Below are 21,351 nucleotides of genomic sequence, written 5' to 3'. Positions count from 1 at the left end.
GAGTGATTTGGACCTAACATCTAGTATTTGTACTAGAATTTCCAACAAGGTTCTACCGTGAAGTGCTCCTGCTAATTAAATATAGGCTCTCTCATTAAAAATACCGATGTCTCGCCCTGGCCGGTTTGGCTCAGCGGTTAGAGCGTCGGCCTGCAGTCCGGAGAGACCTAGGTTCGGTTCCCGCTAAGGGCACGGACCTCGGTTGCAGTTTGTCCCCGGTCCTGGTTGGGTCTTGTGGGTGGCAGCCACTCGATGTGTCCCTTTCACGTCGATGTTTCTCTCTCTCTCTCTCTCTCTCTCTCTCTCTCTCTCTCTCTTCCTCTCTCTCCCTCCCACTCTATCTGAACAAAAAATGGAAAAATGACCTCGGGTAAGGATAAAAAATAAAATTAAAAAATAAAAATACCAATGTCTCTTAAGAAAATAATAAACCAATGTCTCTGCGACAGCTCGTATCATGCACCCAAGGGTTGCCAGTTCAATTCCATGTCAGGGCACATGCCCAGGTTGTGGACCGATCCCTAATGGGGGAGGCCAGGAGGTGGCCAATTGATTCTCTCTCATCAATGTTTCTATCTGTTTCTCCCTCTCCCTTCCTCTCTCTCTCAAATCAATAAAGAAAAAAATTTTTTAATAATTAAAAAAAAACCACTCACATCTCACACTTGAGTGCATCAGACTGCAACATGGGACCCAGAGCCTACACGACACCAATTTGGTAAAAAACAGTGCAAACTATGCCCTGGCCAGTTTGGCTCAGCGGTCGGAGCATCGGCTCTCGATCCAGAGAGACCAGGGTTCGGTTCCCACTAAGGGCATGTACCTCGGTTGCAGTGCAGTTTGTCCCCAGCCCTGGTTGGGTCGCGCGGGTGGCAGCCACTCGATGTGTCCCTTTCACATCGATGTTTCTCTCTCTCTCTCCCTCCCATTCTATCTGAACAAAAAATGGGAAAATGTCCTCAGGTGAGGATAAAAAAATAATAATAATAATAAAACAGTGCAAATTCTCAACGACGACATTCAGTTATGCTTGCGGTCTCTGGGGCCTCCCTGTATTTACTGAGAGTGAAAGTGGCTTCCCAATCCAGCACAGGGGCCTTGAGGTTTCATGTGCAAGGACACACAGGGAAGGGGTGACTGGCACACTCAGACCAGTGAGCGTTTAAGACCTAAAAGTTTCGTGCGGAATATGCCCACTTCCCCCTGGTCAGCCTAAGCAAAGCCACGTGCCAGTCCCGAAGCTCAGCCAATGCAGAGACGCGAAATGCATGCACACGACGAGTGTGACCTCCCCGGAGCCACCAGCACCCAGCGCTCACACAGCGTCACCGACAAGCATCTCCTTGACCACACTGGAGGGTTTCAAGTGCCCAGGAGGAAGATCGGCCCGAGCAAACCCTAGAGAACAGGTATGATCCCGGGAAGTGGGGCGAACGCAGGAGTGTCTGGGGCACCTTAAGAAGAGAAGTACTGTAGACATCCTCAGAAACGTCTGCTTCTATTCACCAGATACTCGCACCAAAAATAAAACTTCCCAGAAATGCCGCACGGGGGCTGGCAGAGAGCCGAGTTAGCTCCGGCGTGATGCCTGCATGACAGTTGTTAGTGCCACCTGATCAGACAGGGAGGGGGCTCTGGGCGGGGCTGCCAGGGCACAGAGGCGGGCAGCGGAGGACTGTGGAGATACTGGAGACCCCTAGCAGCCTCCAACAACAGCTGGGGCTTCCTTCCCATGCCCCGCTTTCTGACGCACGCCAACCAGCATGGGGGCCCTGGGGAGCATTTCCACCAGCCCCTGCCCAGGACCCTGCCGCTGTCTACCTTGCATGTGCCGCTCTCTGCCCCCAGAGCACCTCAAACGAGGACACCAGAGACTAAGACGGAAAGCACCTAACACGGGTACCGTCGTCCCTCGCCACTTCGCATTCTGACTTTGGCGGCTTCACTCTGTCGCAGCCACGGAAGTCGGGGTGCGAAGTGGCAGGGACGACTGTACAGTAAATAAAGAACCCCACTTCGCGGAAATTCATTCATCACCGTGGAGTCTGGAACTGATTAACCGCGATAAGCGAGGAGCGACTGTCTTGTAAAAATTTCAGGAAAAACAACTCGGATCTTCTCCAAGGCTTATTTATGCCGCTTGGTGTTCCTGAGATGCCTCATCAGCCTCGAGAATGGAAAACGTTATTAGCTGCTACGGTTTGTTTTCCCGCTAAGGTCCCGAGTCAACGGAAACCACAATGCAACAAAGAAACAAACCCCCCTGGAGAGCAGACCTGTCCTGTGCAGGCCTCGCTGGCAAAGGCAAGGCGAGGGTCCCCGAGATTCCCGAGTGGGCCTGGGCACCCACCCAGGGACCTCTCGACACGGGAGACCTTTTCCCCCCAGTGCTTGAGTTTTTCATCCGAGTTCAGAAGGGGGAGAAGAAAAAAAAACTCAGGTTTTCTACAAATGATGATTTCTTCACTGAGAAACAGAATTGATGGGCGCTTGGCTGGGGTCCCCACGATCCAAGAGGCGTTTCGTTTCATCCTCACGCCCGACTGTCTGCGTTTCAAAAGCGACAACGCTGATCACCTCGGTCAACATCAACCCCAAAGAACGTAAAACAAAGCTCACCTGGTAGGAACATGGAAACCACGCACAGGGACCTCACCCAATCCCTTCCCTTTTCGAATTAGTATATTTTTCCCCCTCCACGTACAGTTTTAAGAAACTTGACCCAGATCTGCCTTTATTAAAAAACCTTACAAAAGATGTATTTAAATGCTTGAAAAAATTAACGTTAGGCTCTATGCAGATAGACTTCTCTTACTGTACAGCTAATATGGTTCTATCCTTTGTTTAAAAAATATTCCCTCCACTAGGGACGCCCGGCGGGCAGTCCTACTTCAACGAGCCGGGCCTCCCGCGAGGGACGAGTCCTAAGAGTCCGCCCGTGGCCGGAAACACCCACAGAGCGCCGCCCTCGTGCTCAGGAGCGTTTATTAAGACTGTTTGGGGCTGGCTGTGGTTTTTTTCCTCCTCCTCTTCTGCTTTCTGAGGGCGGGCGCAGGCGCGGCGGGCCCCGGCCGGCCGGCTGATTGTCACTTGCCGTTGGCGCGGTCCAGACTCTCCAGCACGCGGTTGAGGCGGATGTTGAGGAGGCGCACCTGGTTCTCCAGGTGCTCCAGCTTCTCCTCCACGCTGGGGCCGCTGGGGCCGCCCCGCCAGTACCAGCCCATGGGCCCGGTCATGAAGTACACCGCCACCACGAAGCACAGGGGCAGGGCCGCGTTCTCCGGCTCCCCCTGGTGCTTGTGCAGGATGTACACGCAGGACATGGAGAACAGGACGACCCGCACGACCCAGAAGAAGCGGCCGAACACCACGTGCAGGAGGCTGAAGGTGAAGCCCAAGGTCAGGGACAAGAACCAGTAGGCCAGGACGATGACGCCCACCAGCATGAGAGCCCGGGCAGGGCTGCTAGCCACCGAAGCGGGGCTGAAGTACTGCGACATGTTCGAGACTGCGGAACAGAAAAGAGGGACAGCGGCCGGTTACAGGGCGCCGGGGTTTCTGCACAGGCCGGGCTCGGGCCGCTCGGCTCACTTGCGGGCCCTGTGCCACAGCCCACGGAGCCACGCGGCCTCACTAACTTCCATGCCAGCCCGGGGGGACGACAGGGCCGGTCCTCCGGCTGCCTGCCCTACTGTGGGCTTCAGGCCCGTCACGCAGGGCACGGCCTCAGCGCTGTCCTTCAGCTTCCTCCCTTCTTGCCTCCTGCAGCGACAAGGGCCGGGCCGTGCAGGACACGAGGCTGCCTAGGGTGTGGGCCCTTCCCACGACTGAGCTGGGTCAAGGGGGACTTTTCCTAAGAGTAGCGGGAAGGTGCCCTTTACCTCTTCTTCTGCCTGCTGGGGCGTGGATGCCATAGTAGGGGGAGTAGTAGCATCTGTCTTGGGCCACGAGGGAAGAAAGGTCACCTATTGGGGAGCAATCAGATGGGAGCCACCTCGGTCCTGAGGACGACGGGCTACGAGGCCACCTACCTGCCTACCCACCTACCTGGAAACTCCCACATAAGAGAAAGACGCTTCCATCTTGCTTAAGCTGCTGTTACTTTGGGGTGTCTTACTCACAGCCAAACCTAAGCGTAACTGGTACCCCCACACGCAGTTCCATCTTAAGCATGGAGTAAAGGCAGGAGGTGCGTCCAACTTAGGAAAATCGTTAAGCAGAAAGGTTAGCAGAGCAGCGGCATCGGCAGGACGCGGCGGGGTCAGCGCCCGCTCACGCTTGGCCATGTCACACACTCCCGGCTCCAGTCACACACTTTTTTTTTTTTTTTTTTACCGAACCCTCTGAAAGACATACACACCATACTTTAGCAGGCTTCTGCCCCCTCCCCACCCCCAGGTTTATTTATTGAGATATAATGGACATAAAATAGTGGAGAAGTTCAAGGGGTACAGCGCATGACTTACATATGCTGTGACAAGATCACCACAATCAGCTTAGTGGGCGTCCATCACCTCGTAGGGACACAAAAAGGAGGAAGAATTGTGCTTGTCCTAAGAACTGACCTAGTCCCCTCTCTCTCTCCTCTCTCTTTTTTTAATCCTCATCTGAAGACATTTTTGCATTTATCTTCAGATAGAGCGGGAGGGAGAGAGAGAGAGAAACATCGACGTGAGAGAGACACATCGAGTGGCTGCCACCCACACGACCAACCAGGGCCGGGGACAAACTGCAACCGAGGTACATGCCCTTAGCGGGAACCAAACCCGGATCTCTCTGGACCGCGGGCCGACGCTCTAACCGCTGAACCACACCGGCCAGGGCTCTAGTCCTCTCTTAATAGCTTCCCTATGTAGCCTTCCCTACACATCCTCTACGTTGGCTACAGTTAACATGTTTACATGACAGCCTCGTATTTACCTATAGCTGGAAGTTATATCTTTTTTTTTATCCTCACCCGAGGACATTTTTCCATTTTTTGTTCAGATAGAGTAGGAGGAAGAGAGAGAGAGAGAAACATCTATGTGAAAGGGACACATCGAGTGGCTGCCACCCACACGACCAACCAGGGCCGGGGACAAACTGCAACCCAGGTACGTGCCCTTAGCGGGAACCCAACCCGGATCTCCCTGGACCGCAGGCCGACGCTCCAACCGCTGAGCCACACCGGCCAGGGCGCATTTTCCTTTTCTTTAGATATAGTCCCGGAGGTGGGATCGCGGGGTCACACAGCAGTTCCATGTTTTATTTTTTGAGGAAACTCCATACTGTTTTCCACGGCGGCGGCACCCCCACAGGAGTGCACGGTGCTTCCGTTTGCTACACGTCCTCGTCGTTGTGTTGAACGTGGCCGCCCTGACAGGTGACAGGTAGCACATCATCTTTTATGGGAAAAAGTCTATTCAGGTCCTTGGTCCGCGTTTAATAGTATTATTTGGGGTTTTTTGCTATTTAGTTGCACGAGTTCTTTTCTTTTCTTTTCTTTTTTTTTTTTATCCTCACCTGAGGACATTTTTCCATTTTTTGTACAGATAGAGCGGGAGGGAGAGAGAGAGAGAGAGAGAGAAACATCGACGTGAAAGGGACACATCGAGTGGCTGCCACCCGCACGACCAACCAGGGCCAGGGACAAACTGCAACCGAAGTACGTGCCCATAGCGGGAACCGAACCCGGGTCTCTCCGTACCGCAGGCCGACGCTCTAACCGCTGAGCCAAACTGGCCAGGGCTGCAAGAGTTCTTTATACGTTTTGGATGTTAACCCCTTCCAGGTGGGGACTTGCCGAGGATACCACAGCTAGGACAGGACCGAACTGGGACTTTGAGGCAGGGAGTCGAAGGAACACGCACTCTCCCCCCTTTGTTGGAAGTGGCCTCGGTGGCCCAGGGGAAGTAAACAACTGGACGACTTAAATCCGTCCTCCCTGGACAAGTGCTGTCTCCCACGAGTGTCTTGAGCCAGCAGATCTGAAACGGGGCTGAAGCTGGCTGTGCCTTGGGGTAGCCACTGGCCACAGCGCTGGACACGGGGCGGGTCTCAGCTGAGGCGTATTGTGTCACACACACACTGGATTTTGAAGACTTAACACCTTCCAAACGTAAGACACCTCGTTAATCATTTTCCATGTCGATGACAAGTTGAGATGATAGTATTTTGAATCTATTGGGGTAACTGACGTACCTTATTAAAATTAAGGTCACCGGTTTCCTTTCTTAGTTTTTATGTTTTTATTGATTTCAAGAGAGAGGGAGGGAGACAAACTTTGATGTGAGAGAGAAACATCGATCCGTTGCCTCCTGTCCGCACCCCGACCGGGGATCAAACCCACCGCCTTTTGGTGTACAGGCTGATGCTCAACCACACTGGCCAGGGCGGTGGTTCCCGTTTCCAATGTGACGACGAGAACATTTCGCATTACGTGTGTGGCCGGCTCTGTTTCTGCCGGATGGCTCTGGGCTGAGAAGTCTCCATCTTCCCAGCAGCCTGGAACATCCCGAGGACCGTGCTCACGGGAAAACTTCGCACGGCTGCCTTGTACACACGCGAACGTCTAGGCGCAGGACACACACTGCAAAGGACTTCGGATGCTGTGGAGTCTGTGCGTCAAGTAAGGGGGGAAACCGTGACGTGGAAGTGCGTTCCCTCACCTGCGGGCGTGCCGAATGTGAGCACTGACTGCCCCGTGGGTCCGCGCGGAACGACCCTGACCCTGGTCCCCTCCTGCTACTCAGAAGGCGGTCTCCTCTGGATTTCTTCCCCCGGCTGCGCGCGAGTCCTTGTAATCAGGTGTGTGTCTCCCGGGCAACCTGGTCGGGGGTGGCAGTGCTGGACGTTGCGCAAGCTGGGCCGGCAGAGACCTCGGGTCCCGAGACGGACTGCACGCCGCTGCTGTGTCTGGTTTTGCACTGGCTCGGCCCGCGTCCCAGGGGTCGCCATGTGTGGCCTCAGGGGCAGCCGGCTGCACGGCGTCCTCTCAAAGGGCCATGCTGCCACCTCAGATTCTCCGCCTGAGCAGCGAGGCCCCCCGCGTCGGCCTGAGGCCCCTCAGAGGTTGAACTCAGTGGTCTGAGGCTGCAGATGGTTCGAGTGGCTGTGGGGGACGGCAGCAGGTGTGAGCCAGGGCGGTGCCCCCACTGAAGGCTCCAGGGGAGAATGCAGCCTTGTCTCGTGCAGCCCCTGAAGGCTCCTGGCACCCTTGGCTTGTGGCCACATCACTCCAGGCTCTGTCTCCATCGTCACACAGCCTCGTCCCGTGTGTTTCTCTGGGTCTCTGTGTCCACGGCCCTCTTCTTATAAAGACACCAGACACTGGGCTTGGGACCCACCCTAACCCAGGATGACCTCATCTTAACTTGATCACCTCTGCTCCCGAATAAGGCCACATGCACAGGTCCAGGGCATTCTGGAAGTGTAATCACACCAGCAGTGAGGCAGTGGGGCAAGTCCTCCAGCTCTTCTTTTTTTTTTTTTTTTTATCCTCACCTGAGGATATTTTTCCATTTTTTGTTCAGATAGAGTGGGAGGGAGAGAGAGGAAGGGAGACAGAGACAGAAACGTCGATGTGAAGGGACACATCGAGTGGCTGCCACCCGCACGACCAACCAGGGCCGGGGACAAACTGCAACCGAAGTACGTGCCCTTAGCGGGAACCGAACCCGGGTCTCTCCGGACCGCAGGCCGACGCTCTAACCGCTGAGCCAAACCGGCCAGGGCCCTCCAGCTCTTCTTAATGCTGGGCCCCTTTGGGCCACGGCAGCGCCCGGCCAAGAGTGCAGCCTGGAGGAGATGGGCAGGACCCCGCTTGTGGGAGCTGAGATGCCAGAGGGGAGACAGCACCTCCCACACCCAGGAGGTTACAGCAGACAAGTGCCCTAAAGAGAAGGAAGGGATGGTGCGAGAACATGGGGTAATCAGGATGGACTCCTCAGAGGAGGTGCCATGCACCAGAGACCCAAAGATGGATCAGACCAAGCTGGCCAAGGGCTGGGTGATCGGTGCTGGAAGGACACACCTAACAGGCCTCCTGGAAGGTGCGAAGGCCCGGGCACGTCCAAGAACAGGGCGCAGGCGGAAGCTTGGAAGATCCTGGATGCTCACAGTCCTCGCGTGACCTTTGTCAGTTCCAAGTGCAACCGGAAGTCACTGGGCGGTTTTCTTTTTCATGGTGAAATTAATGCATTTATCGATTTCGTGGTCTTGCCATTTGTATTCATTTATTTTTCTTGCAGATGTTTTGTCACCGGACAGTTTTAAGGGCAGTGACTTGACCTGATTTATGTGTGTTTGTTTTTTTAATCACTCAATGCAATAAAAAATAGTAATTAAAAAAAAAAAAATCCCTCTGGCTGAGTGAGAAAGGCAACCGGCAGCAAGGAGGAAACCAAGTTGGGAGGAGTGCGGGGAGGGTCCGCCCGGCCGGCCGAGGCTGCCCTGCAGGGAGTCCTGCTGGCAAGGCTGGCCTTGGCCGGTGCCTGGGAACTGGATTTCCGGAGCATGATGCTGATTCATGACAAGAAACATATACTTGGGCTTTGTCCCCGTTTCTGACACCGAGCTCCTAAAACCCTTGGGATTTCCTCAGTGACAACAGCGAGAAAAGCGTCTCGATAATTCATAACAAGCTCCTTTCGACCACTCCTGGGTTTATTCATCGGGTGACTTTGGGAAGCCCCTAAGGATGGGGGCTGGTTGCCAGGGAAACCAATCCTGTGATCGAAGGGATGGAATATTCAGTCCACCCCCCCATCTCCGGGGAGGGGGAAGGGCTGGAGGTGGAATCGGTCACCGATGGTCAGTGATTTGGTCAATCATTCCTGCGTCAGGAAGACTCCAAAACACCCAAAGCAGAGGGTTCGGAGGGCTCCTGGGTTGGACTCCGCACACGAAATCCCCGAGCCCTGACCCCAGACCTTGCCCCGTGCGTCTCTTCCATCTGGGCCGTTCCTGCGTGATCTCTGCTGATAAACCAGGAAGTCAACTGGTTTCCTGAGTTCTGCGGGCCGCTCTAGCAAACTAACTGAACCCAAGGAGGGGGTCGTGGGGACCTCTGATTTATAGGTGGCTGGTCAGAGCCCAGGTGGTAACCTGGACTTGCGATCAGCACCTAAAGGGGGCGGTCTTGTAGGATGGAGCCCCTGACCTGTGGGATGGATGCTGTCTCCAGGTGGATGGCATCAGACTGACCTACATTTGTGGGACGCGGGACCAGCATCCGAGGAGGGGGGAGTTGGCTTGGCGGTGTGGCCCTGCAGAAAAGGCTCCTCCATTCCCCATAAGAGGGTCTCCCTGCATCTGGACTCTTCACGCAAACAATGTGGTTCATGCTGACACCCTGCCCTCCTTTGGGGAGTCTGGGATTTAGGTACCTGCCAGGCAGAGGGTGCCTAGGTGACCAGCACAGCCACACACGCCCTGGGCGCTGAGTCTCTGAGGACTTCGCCCGGTAGACGACACCTCATACCTGTATTGTCACAGCTGCTCGCTGGGGAATTAAGCGTGTCCCGTGTGACTCCCCGGGGGGAAGACTCGAGCTGGAGCCTGCTCCCCTCTGGCCTTCCTCTCATGCACCTTCTCCCTTCGCTGATTTTGCTTCAGGCCCTTTCGCTGGGGTACGGACCAGCGAGAGTGTGACGCTGGCTCCCTTGAGTCTTCCTAGAGGCCCCGAGCCTGGGGGTGGTCTTGGGGACCCCAACATGAGAGGCTGCTGCAGACTTCCCGGAGCGGAGGCAGCAGCTTGGCCCCAGGCTGTGTCCTTGATGTCAGTGACCCCTGCGGCAGCCTCCTATTTCCTGGAGCAGGACAGGTCAGCGGTGTGCGGGGTCACACGTCACTCCTTCAGACCTTCTGATGACTCGGTGAGCACCTCACCCTCTGAATTACACCCTGTCTGTTTAACTGGTGTAGTTTGATATGGATCCCTGAGAACCCACCTCTGCTCCGTGCAGTTGGCCTGGGGGCAGACACGTCAGCACTGCCCCGAGTGGCACCTGTGAACATCGGCTCTGAAGGGCCACTGCCCCCCGAAAGGCGTGTCACGTACCACCCACTGTGGGTGCCAGTCACACCACGAGAACCACCGGGATTAAAACGCGCCTTGAAGAACACCCCCTACACCTACCGTCGAGTCCAAGAACGTCCAAGATCTCTGTCCACACTTTCCACAGCGTCTCCAGAAACATGTCCACGCCCAGCACGAACCTCTCGGTCAGCCTGGTCAGGAACTGCAGAAACAAGAGGAGGGTCATCACCGACTCGCCCACGCTGCCCTCTTCCTGGTCCGGCCTCCCTTCTGCGGACGGGGCGATGCACCAAGGGCGACAGGAGCCTCCACTCAGCAGCCCCCTCACTCCTTGTCCAACGGCCCCCGGGCCCCTCTGCTCCCCGTTCTGTCCAGGTCTCTGCTCCCCTCTGCCTGGTTTCTCGATCTCATTCATTTATTTATTTATTTATTTATTTATTTATTTATTTATTTTTATTTATTTTTTTTATCCTCACCCGAGGACATTTTTCCATTTTTTGTTCAGATAGAGCGGGAGGGAGAGAGAAACATCGATGTGAAAGGGACACATCGAGTGGCTGCCACCCGCACGACCAACCAGGGCCGGGGATAAACCGCAACCGAGGTACCTGCCCTTAGCGGGAACTGAACCCGGGTCTCTCAGTACCGCAGGTCGACGCTCCAACCGCTGCGCCAAACCAGCCAGGGCTCGATCTCATTTATTTTTAATGTTTTACATTTATTTTTCAATTACGGTTGGCGTGCAGTGTTACGTTGGTTTCAGGTGTACAGCACAGACGTTAGACATCCGTGTACCTTACGAAGTGATCACCCCACTAAGCCTAGTGGTACCCACCTGGCACCACCCACGGTTATGACAATATGATTGGACCGGATTCCCTGTGCCGTGCATGGCATCCCTGTGACTGTCTCTGCAACTGGCAATCTGTCCTTCTGATTTCTCAGCTGTGCGTGGGGGCGTTTCTGGCCCCGACCTCCTCCACCTGGAGGCTGGGTCACCCTGCCACGGAGCAGCTCTGAAGGAGGAAAACATTCTCACAGTTGAGCCGCATCTGTAGCGATGACAGAAACCCACGCCCTGTCCGGCCTCGGGGACCTGGAACCTGAAGGTCTGTACAGCTTTCCAGGCGAGTCCAGAGGACCACCTCCCGAGCATGGGTGCAGGCTCGTGTCACCTTTTTAGCATTATTTTTTGCATGGATTGTTTTTTTTATTATTATAAAAAACAAGAGTTTTAAGAAATAATGAAACCTTTTTTTTTTTCCAGATAGAGTGGGAGGGAGAGAGAAAGAGAGAGAGAAACATCGACATGAAAGGGACACATCAAGTGGCTGCCACCTGCACGACCCAACCAGGGCCGGGGACAAACCGCAACCGAGGTACGTGCCCTTAGCGGGAACCGAACCTGGGTCTCTCCGGACTGCAGGCTGACGCTCTGACCGCTGAGCCAAATCGGCCAGGGCAAAATACACTTTTTTTTTTTTTTTAATTGACTTGAGAGAGAGAGCCCAGCTGGTGCAGCTCAGTGGATGGAGTGTCTGAGGGGGTCCCGGTTCAATTCCCGGTCAGGGCACATGTCTGTGTTTCGGCTCGATCCCCAGTAGGGGGTGCACAGGAGGCAGCCAATCGATGTTTCTCTCTCTCTCTAAAAAAAAAAAAATCAATAAAAACATATTTAAAAAAGAAATAAAGTTTGATTGATTTGAGAGAGCGAGAGGAAGGGAGAGGAGGCCAGCAGCCACAGAGACGGAGGAGACAGGCCTGGACACCCCGTGCCGGAGGGTTTCCCGCCCCAAGGAGAATCAGGCCCTCAGGCAAGTGCATCCTGAGCGAGTCAGGGAAGAGGTGAGAGTTCCTGCAGGTGAGGTTCCCTGGGCACCTGTGGACACGATGAAATGCCAAGGTCACCTGAATGCCAAGTGCCGGAACACACGGCCCGCTCAGGAATGAATCGCAGAGGGGGAAGGAGGGCGGAAGGCCCGCTGAGCTACAACCAAAGATCAAAGGGAAGGTCACGCTGACACCGCGTGGCCTGATACACACCCACACAGGACCCCAGACCCTCGGCAGACTTCTCGCTGGAACTGCGTGCCCTCCCTCGGACCCGCAGGAAGCAACCAGACACACTGCGGGACATTGCGAAAGACAGCTGACCGGTCAAAGCCACAGTGACTGGGTACCCTTCAGCCCCCCAGCAGGGCTGGCATCCACAAGACAGACGAAGACATGAACCAGAACCCTCAGCCACAGCAGAGCCTTGAAATGTCACAGCAACGAGACCCGGCAGTTCCGCTCCTAGGTCTACACCCCAGAACCCTGAACACACGCTCTCACAGGGCCTTGCACGTGGGTGTCCCCAGCAGCAGCACAGGCAGTGAAATGACCCAAATGTCTCACAGCTGATGGATGGATCTATAAAGGGCCATCAGAGGGAACGAAGCACCGACCCCCGCTACACCATGGGTGAACCTCACAAATGTTACGCTGAGTGAGAGTCAGTCACAAAAGACCACATGTGGCCTGGCCGGTGTGGCTCAGGGAATGAGCGTTGACCCATGCTCCAAGAGGTCGCCGGTTCGATTCCTGGTCAGGGCACATGCCCAGGTTGTGGGCCCGATCCCCGGTGGGGGGCACGCAGGAGGCGGCCAATTGATGTTTCTATCTCTCCCTACTTCCCCCTTCCTCTCTCTCTAAAAATCAATCAATAAAAGTAAATAAATAAAAGACCACATGTGATTCCATTTATAGGAAATGTTCCAGAATAGGTAAATCCACAAAGACAGAAAGCAGATTACAGGTGGCCAGGGGCTGGGGGGGAGAGGAGTCACTGCTAATGGGCATAAGGGTTAGCAGGGTCACAGTGATGAAAAGGTTCTGAAATCGATCGCGGTGACGGTCACACAGCTGGCTCTCTGCATATGCTAAAACCCACTGAACTGCCCATGAATGAATATGGGGCAGTGTCTGAACTGTGAGTCATAAAGCTGTCACAAAGACAAAATGTCAAGGTCACCAAAGCTCCCCACGCCTCCAAAACGTCAGTGGACTTTGACAGGCTGAAGGAGACTGAAAGGACTGAAACCGAACGCAACGAGCAGCCCTTGGCGCGTCGGGTCTTCCGAACCGCTGTGAAGGAAGTGTGGACGGACTGTGTGCTGCAGAGGTCACTGTGCTCATTTCCAGCTTCCTGCAGGGGGCGTGGTATCGAGGGTCTGCAGGAGGAAGGGTCATGTCTGCAACCTACCTGCAAATGGTTCAAAAGAGACTGTGTGTGTGTAGCCAAAAAGAGAGAAACACATGGGGTGGGGGGGGGGCGCGAACAATCGGTGAACCCAGGCCACCGGCAACGTGGACACCTGTTCCGTATTCTCTGCTTTCAACTTTCCTATACTTTGAAATGTTTCCAAGTAAAGAGTTAGAGGAAATATTATTTTGATTGTGGTGATGTTTTCCCAGGTGTATACATCTGTCAAAAAATGTATCATGTCCAGTTTTGCCCACTGTAAACACATGTTGTCTTGACACATGTCAATTATACCCCATAAAGCCACTAAAATGTTAGCAGGAGAAAAAAAAAAAGACTACAAAGTGTCAAATTTATTTTGCTCAAAATTTCTTGCAAACAGCCAAAAATGCAGGCCTTTTAAAAACAAAACAAAAAAGACCAACAGTTCAATAGACAAAATGTCAAAAAAAAAAAAAAAAAAAACCCACCACAGTTCCCAGAAAAGAAATTGCTATAGATTCGGAGTAAGCAAAGAGACCATCTCTCTCAAACTTAATAAAACCAAAACGTCTAGTGCCACGCGTTGCTGCAGCAGGTTTGGGAACCAGCCCTCGCACGTGTTGGTACAAGCAGAGTCACCGGGTAACTCGGGAAATGACTCGGTTTTATCTCAGAAGTGAAAGTGTCTATGAAACTGTGCCCACTGGACGCAAGCAGACAGAACCCATTTATGCTGCCAGCAGCACTCAGCAGAGTGGTTATCTTGGGGTGGAGATGGCTGAACAACCCACTCCTAGAGCCCAAGCTGGTCACGTGGGTGTGCTCAGGGGGCGACCACTTGTGCTCACGATCCCGCAGGAAAAGGCACTAGTTAGATTTCGGTTAAAAATGTTTTAGCCCTGGCTGGTTTGGCTCAGTAGTTGGAGCTTCAGCCTGCGGTCTGCAGAGACCCGGGTTCGGTTCCCGCTAAGGGCACGTACCTCGGTTGCAGTTTGTCCCCGGCCCTGGTTGGGTCGTGTGGGTGGCGGCCGCTTGATGTGTCCCTTTCACGTCGATGTTTCTCTCTCTCCCTCCCACTCTATCTGAACAAAATATCAAAAAAAAAAAAAAAAAGTCCTTGGGTGAGGATTAGAGAAAAAAAAAATTTTTTTTTAAATGCACGGACCCTTGGATTCAGCAACTCTATTTCTAACAATTTACAGATGAATTTGTCTACGTGCACGCACACACGCACGCGCGCACACACGCACACACACCCAGTCTATAAAGAAAGGCCTTTCTTGCGGCCTTGAGTGGCAGAGACAGGAAGCTAATAAAACGTCTGCTATCAGGGCGGGTGAAAGTATAGCACATCCTTACAGTAATCTGCTCTCCGCAGCCCTGGGAAAAGAAGGAAGCAAGGCAGTGTGGACTGATAAGGCCCGATCTCCAGACCCTAACTGGAAACGAAGGTGAAGGAACAGTACACACAGCGCAAAGCAAACAGAAAACCAGCGAGGGGTGGGATCTATAGACCTACAAGGGTATGCAGGCTCTATAAAAATAAAAATAAATGAAAACAAGCATAAGCTCTGGCCGGTTTTGCTCAGCGGTTAGAGCGTCAGCCCGCGAACCAGAGAGACCCGGGTTTGGTTCCCGCTAAGGGCACGTACCTCGGTTGCAGTTTGTCCCCGGCCCCAGTTGGGGTCGTGTGGATGGCAGCCGTTCAATGTGTCTCTCTCAGGTCGATGTTTCTCTCTCTCTCTCTTCCTCCCGCTCTATCTGAAGATAAATGCAAAAACGTCCTCAGGTGAGGATAAAAATAAATAAATAAAATAAAAATAAAAAACAACAACGGAAACAAAAGCAAAGGAGCAAGGAAAACAAAACAAACAACTCATGCCCCCTCCTCCGGGCAGGACCCCTGGACTCCCCCTCCTCTTGGCTCTGCAATGCCTTTCTTGCATCACAATAGACTCTACCTTGTTAAGCCCAGATCCTGTGTGAGGCGTGAGGTCTGTCTCCTTCTCTCCCTGGCTCGCTCTGTCCACCCATGCCTCCCTGGCCCTCACATACACCAAACCCGCTCCCACCACAGGGCCTTTGTCCCTGCTGTCCCCGCTGCCCCTTTGGTTCCTTCTCATTCAGCACCCTTCCCTGGCCACTGGTTACTCCCAGCTCTGCAGTGAGTGTGGGCGTGCCAAGCTCCCCGCCACTGATTCGCTGACCTGTAGGCAGGACATCCACCCTCCCTGAGCCTCACTCCCCTCACCTATAAAACGGGGGGACAGAACAGAACCTCTCTCACAGCAGTGCCAGAAACAGGCTATGCTTCAGCGGCGGTCATCTACCATCATTATTACATCATCCTGTTCTATTTCTCAAACGACGCCAACCACTCTAACGTGGCTGCATTTACGTTTTACCTTCTCGTTCCTGCCCCACGAAAGCTCCTCGAGAGGGGATACTTCCTGTCTTGTGCTCCATATAGCAGGTGCTTGAGAAAAAGTTTAAATTGTTGTAAAATACACATAACATAAGAGAGACCGTTTTAAGTGTACAACCCAGGGCAACGAGTACATTCACAACGCTGTGCAAAGGCCGCCTGTCAAGTTCCTGAACATCCTCCTCATGCAAAAAAACCACCCTATCAACTCAGCAGTCACTGCCCCGATCCCTCCCCTTAGCAACCACCACTCTTGCTTCCTGTCTCCGTGGATTTGCCTGTTCTGGACATGTCAGATGGATGGGGTCATGCAGTATGCGGCCTTTTGTGTCTTTTTTTTATTTTAAGGTTCATCCGTGTATCAGTACTTCACTCAACACAAACTTGCAGTGTGTGCCCTTCCTTTTCATGGCTGAATCATATTCCACTGCATGAATAGATCAGTCTGGTTATCCATTCATCAACTGATAGGCATTTGGGTGGTCTCCACTTTTTGGCTACTGTGAAAAGTGCTTCTGTGAACACTTGTGTATAAGATGATTAATAATATAAAAAAATGTTTTTCTTTATTGATGTTAGAGGGAGAGATAGAAACATCGATGAGAGAGAACACTGATTGGCACCTCCTGCATGCCCCCTACTGGGGATCGGGCCTACCACCTGGGCATGTGCCCTGACTGGGACTCGAACTGTCGACCTCTTGATGCATGAGTTGATGCTCAACCACTGAGCCACACCACCCGGGCGATGCTTAATTTTTAAACGAATCAATGAATATACCACTCTCCTACCAGATAAATCCCTTTCTCATATAAACATCTTCTACCATTAACCAAATGCTTACTCAGTGCCTGGTGTTGTACACCCTGACCAATCACATCCAACCCCCAGTTTATCTCCAGTGCACAAAGGAGACAGAGAGGGGTCAAGCGACAGGCCCAAGGTCACAAAGCTAGTGAGAAGCAGAGCTGGGGTTCAAACCCATGTCTGTTGGTCAGCAAGGCCCATGCTCCAAACCAGAAGGTCATGGGTTTATTTGAAACACGTCCTAGATTAGAAAATAGGGTGTTTCTTTACCCGCAAACGTCACCACCCACCAAGCAGGTCTGGCTCTACTTAGCAGACCCAGGCACACGGAAAGTGCAGTTGCCAGCCAACACAGCTTTCCTCCCATTAAGGGTACCAGCCCGTTCTCCCCAAGCCTGGCTGGTGTGGGCTACACTCAGCAGGAGAGAAGTCAGGTCAGCCTCATTCTAGAAACTGCACGGATTGGCGAGCCCCGGGAAGGTCAGGAGGCAGGGAGACCGTGGGCTCCAGGCCCGCACGGCCTGGGTTCAAATCCTGATTCTGCCACTCAGCCTCACCTAAAGCCAGTCACTTCAACACCCTGTGCCTCGGTTTCCCCATCTGGCCGTCTATAAACTGGAAACAGTAACGGTACCTACCTCATAGAATTGTTCTCAGGGTTAAGTGACTTACTCTACCGATAAAAGCACTTCGTATATTGTAAGCAAATAACAGAAGTGAATGTCACCATCATTTCTTTGGAGGCACAAACTCTAAGAGTCCTCAGATTCCTCAGAATACAGCTACTCTACTGATCCCAACCAAGAAAGTGAGGCCTTAAATACCTCTTGTATCCCACAGCTGAAGACCTTGGAGTCTCACCCTGAACCGTGAGCTCCTGCTCATCCTGCATGAAGAAGCCAGACTTCTTTTTGCTCCAAGACAAACGTTTCCTGCTTTCAAACCGCCTGGAGCACACAGAGGCACCTGGCTCGCATCCCTCGAGCCCACACAGGATGGAGGGCCACCTGTCCGCCTTCAGATGTTTGGACATGCTTTCTCCCCCTCTGACCACCTACAAAGAGTTCTCTCACCCCAGAAACCCCCGCCTCCACAAGGGGTGTCCACACACCCGTAAGAGGATGGCCAGAAGCGAGTTTCCCTAACCAATTAATCTGTCTTTCATTTCACCCAATAAGGCTGCCCACCAATTTCATCTGGGTTTCAATGTTCTTTTTCCCTCTCCATCTCAAATACCAGAAAACTTTTTTTCTTTGTCCTCACCTGAGGACATTTTGCGTGTATCTTCAGATAGAGTGGGAAGGAGAGAGGAAGGGGGAGGGAGAGAGAGAGAGAGAGAGAAACATCGACATGAGAGAGACACAGCGAGTGGCTGCCTCCCGCATGACCCAACCAGGGCCGGGGACAAACAGCAACCAAGGTACGTGCCCTTAGCGGGAACCGAACCCGGGCCTCTCTGGTCTGCGGGCTGATGCTCTAACCGCTGAGCCAAACGGGCCAGGGCCCAGACAACTTTTTTTAACCCAGAACGCCCTTCCAGCCCAGCTAAGCCATGCGACCCGGGCCCTGGCTGGGATGTAACTAATAGTAGCTGATACTAATTCAACCATCACACTGTGCCTGGGAAGTACCGACCATTCACAGTCACACACTCACAATGAAGTAGGACCCCCATTTAACAGGGTAAAGAATCCGAACCTAAAGCCATCCAGTCTGGAAGTGGTAGAGCCCAAACTTGAACCCAAACGTCTCTCCACTCCAAACCCCCAGAACTAGCGCAGACAGAGGGATGAATAGGATGAGGGCAAGACGATATATAGTCAAGGGGCCCCATTAACCCATGCAACTCTCCCCATTCACTTCCTCTTTTCTGAGGAGCTACTGGCGAACTTTTGCCCCAGGGGAGGCCCATCCCACCCAGCTCCGAGGGCTACGCAGGGCGCGGCGGGGAGAGGGGGGTGTCCCTGAGCTCCTCCAGGGCGCTCAACGCCATTCCAGGGGGCCGCAGGCTCCCGAACAGCTCCAGAGCCAAGAAAACACTCCCCGGCAAAGGCCCGACGCACAGTGGGCGCTCAGGAGGGTTCCAGTTGCGAAACCAACAGAACAGTCTCGTCGCTCCCTTTCTTTTCTCGTAACGTGTAAGTTAAGGGGGGGGGGAACCCCATACATATCTTCACATCAGAAAGAGGAGGGCCGCAGGAGCCCAGGGGAAGCGGGAAGTGGGTCGGGTGCGAGGCCAGGAGAAATCTGGGGTCGCTGGAGAGAGCGCAGCAGCGTGGGGAGAGGGCGCGCGCGGGCAGGGCGCCCCCTGGGGAGCCAGCTCGGCGCCTGGCTCATAGTAGGTGCTCTTTCAAACGCGTCGAATGAATGAATGAGAGGCGCGGCCGGCGTCAGCGCGGCCCCGGAGGCCCCGGCGGCGGCGCCCCAGGGGCCAAGGTCCAAGGAGAAGCGCGGCGCGGAGTAGAGGGCGCCCCGAGGCCCTGCGTCCCGACCCCGCACCGGAACACGCCGCCAGACCTGACACTGGCCGGGCAGGCCCCGGGGCGCAGGCTGAGCACCCCCAGCCCCGGCTCCCCTCTCCCCGCGCTCCGGAGGCCGCGCGCTGCCCAGGCGCCAGGTACGCGGCGCCCGGGGCAAGGTGACTGCGGGCGCGGGCCCAGCGCCCACCTTCTGAGCAGCGCGCACGTTGTCCTCGCCGAACAGGCTGCTGACGCTCTGCGAGAAGGTGTTGACGGTGCGGCGGTAGCTGGTCTTCTCGGGGCCGCCGCGGCCCCGCGCCCCCTGCGCTCCGGGGGCCAGCAGCCCGAGCAGCAGCGGCAGCAGCAGCAGGAGCCCGGCCCGGGCCCGGGGCCAGCCCGAGACATGCGCACCCATCCTGGGGCCGGAGGGATGCGGGGTCGGGAAGACGGGGGAGGGCCGCACCGAGGGCCGCGCGACTCAGGCAGGGACGCGTAGGCGCGCTGGAGGGACCGCGCGTGGCGCCTGTGCCCGCGCCGCCGCCGCCGCCGCTGCGCCACCGGCCCCGCCCCGCGCGCAAAGGCGCGACGGTCCTGCCCACGTCTGGCCCCGCCCCCGACCTGGCCCGAGCCCGCGGGACGGCTGGGAGGTGGCCTTGTCGACCCGCCCCCACCTCCCGGAAGCCCCTCCTGACCTGGTGGGGTTCCAACCATTCCTTTTTTTTTTTTTTTAATAATTTTTAACTTTTGGGTAAAAAGCAACCCATGCCTGGGAAACTTGCAGCAGCCTCGGTAAGCGACTGCGGTTGATTGGAACACATGAAACGTGTATATCACGTATCACTGAACTGAGTATTGGGGCCCAGGCATTGGCCACCGTTGCCGATGGCGAGGACCCCAGTCCGTTCATTCATTCTGAAATATTGGGATAAAGGGAAAGCATCTAGCATCCCTCTCGCCCTTCCGGAACGAACTGTATTTCGGAGTCACGCCATAGCGGAGGGCAAGCTTTTTTTTTGTTTTTTAGAAAAGTCCAGCTAGTGAAGGAGGAAGGAGCGAGAGGATGAGGAGACCATTGTGCAGCCCTTAATGAAAGGATGCAGACAATTGGAGTCCAGAGATGAAAACCAGGAGGTTGCTGGGGAGCTAGGAAAGGAAGGGGCCCACGTGGTCTGGACCTGCCCCCGCCCCTCTCAGTGGCCGGAAGTCCCAGCGCCACCTATAATGGGTTCATTGCCAAAACGCTTTGAGCCCCAACCTGATCCGACCTCTACATCTAACCTCCAGTGTACCGGAAACATAGAGGATGGAGGGAAAAACTGAGAAGCAGAAGCAATCAGCCAAATCCAGAATAGGGAGCTTTCTACAGGACCAAGGACCCAGCTTCTTCCATAAGTAAATGGTACAAAAAGTGAAGGGAGGGGAGGATTATTGATTTTTCAAGACCCAACAGCGTAGTAACCCAATGCAATGCAAGGGCCTGTTTGCGTCCCAAATCAAACCATGTCAAACCAGACTTTTTTTTTTTTGAGACAACCCGAAAAACAAAACTTAATTTTGGTCAACGCAAAGAGTAAAAAAAAAAAAAAAAAAATGTATCTTAAATTTGAATTTACATTTTTCTGGATTCCTGGTGAGGTTTTCATATTTTTATTGGCCATCTAGCGTATCTTCTTTTTTTTTTTAAGTCAACTTTTTCTTTGACGCATAGCATACAAACAGAAAAATACACAAATCATAAGGTGTCTCTCCATGAATTTAAACAACACACAGGTGACCAGCCACGCATTTGGAGAAATGGAACATGGGCAGCATCCCGGGAAGGCTCCTTTGGTCCTTTCCCGTTCATTATGACCCCCTCCAAAATGTAGGTGATTCACTTTGCCTGTTTTTAAACCTTATATAAATGGGATCACAAAATAGGACTTTTTCTGATTGGCCTCTTTGGTTCAATATTACATTCATGAGACCCATGTTGTTGTGTAAATGGCTTTATAGAATGTCTCTAACTCTTCTGAAGATAATTTTTTTGGTATGCAGTGTTTTAGAAGAACATATAGGAGAATGTTCTATTACCTACTTAATAATTTAAAAATGGATACACGTTTTATTTAGTGAAGTAAGTGAATCTAAAGAAACTGGATTGCTATAATCTTAAACCATGAAAACATAGGTTTGATATGCTGATTATACTTTTTTCAAATATCCATTTAAATTAATCTCTAACTTTTAAAAATGTCCATATGTATACGACCCAAACCTTCATGCATCACCTGTGCGTTTGTGGGGGTTTGCTTATGTTTTAGGGGGGAGGAGGGGAGTTTCTCCAAATTCAATCACACTCTTCACTCATTCATTCCTACATTCAGCAACTATTTATGGCTCACCTAATCTGCAGCCAGATCTCATTCTCCTAGGG

The 21,351-nt window shown here is 53.5% G+C and overlaps 1 protein-coding gene across 1 annotated transcript; it reads right to left on the bottom strand.

Annotated features, from left to right (window-relative positions):
• Positions 1-2,044: 2,044 nt before the first annotated feature.
• Positions 2,045-19,407, bottom strand: LOC118640283 (BRI3 binding protein). Its single transcript, XM_036277238.1, has 3 exons — positions 19,144-19,407; positions 10,118-10,220; positions 2,045-3,508 (listed from the first exon to the last, which is right to left on the bottom strand). Exons 1-3 carry the CDS (start codon positions 19,348-19,350, stop codon positions 3,087-3,089), a joined length of 732 nt encoding a protein of 243 aa, XP_036133131.1. The 5' UTR covers positions 19,351-19,407; the 3' UTR covers positions 2,045-3,086.
• Between the last annotated feature and the right edge of the window lie 1,944 nt (positions 19,408-21,351).

The sequence above is a fragment of the Molossus molossus genome, unplaced genomic scaffold (assembly GCF_014108415.1).
Source record: "Molossus molossus isolate mMolMol1 unplaced genomic scaffold, mMolMol1.p scaffold_m16_p_22, whole genome shotgun sequence".
Classification (NCBI taxonomy): domain Eukaryota; kingdom Metazoa; phylum Chordata; class Mammalia; order Chiroptera; family Molossidae; genus Molossus; species Molossus molossus.
This window is presented reverse-complemented; position numbering and strand designations above follow the sequence as displayed.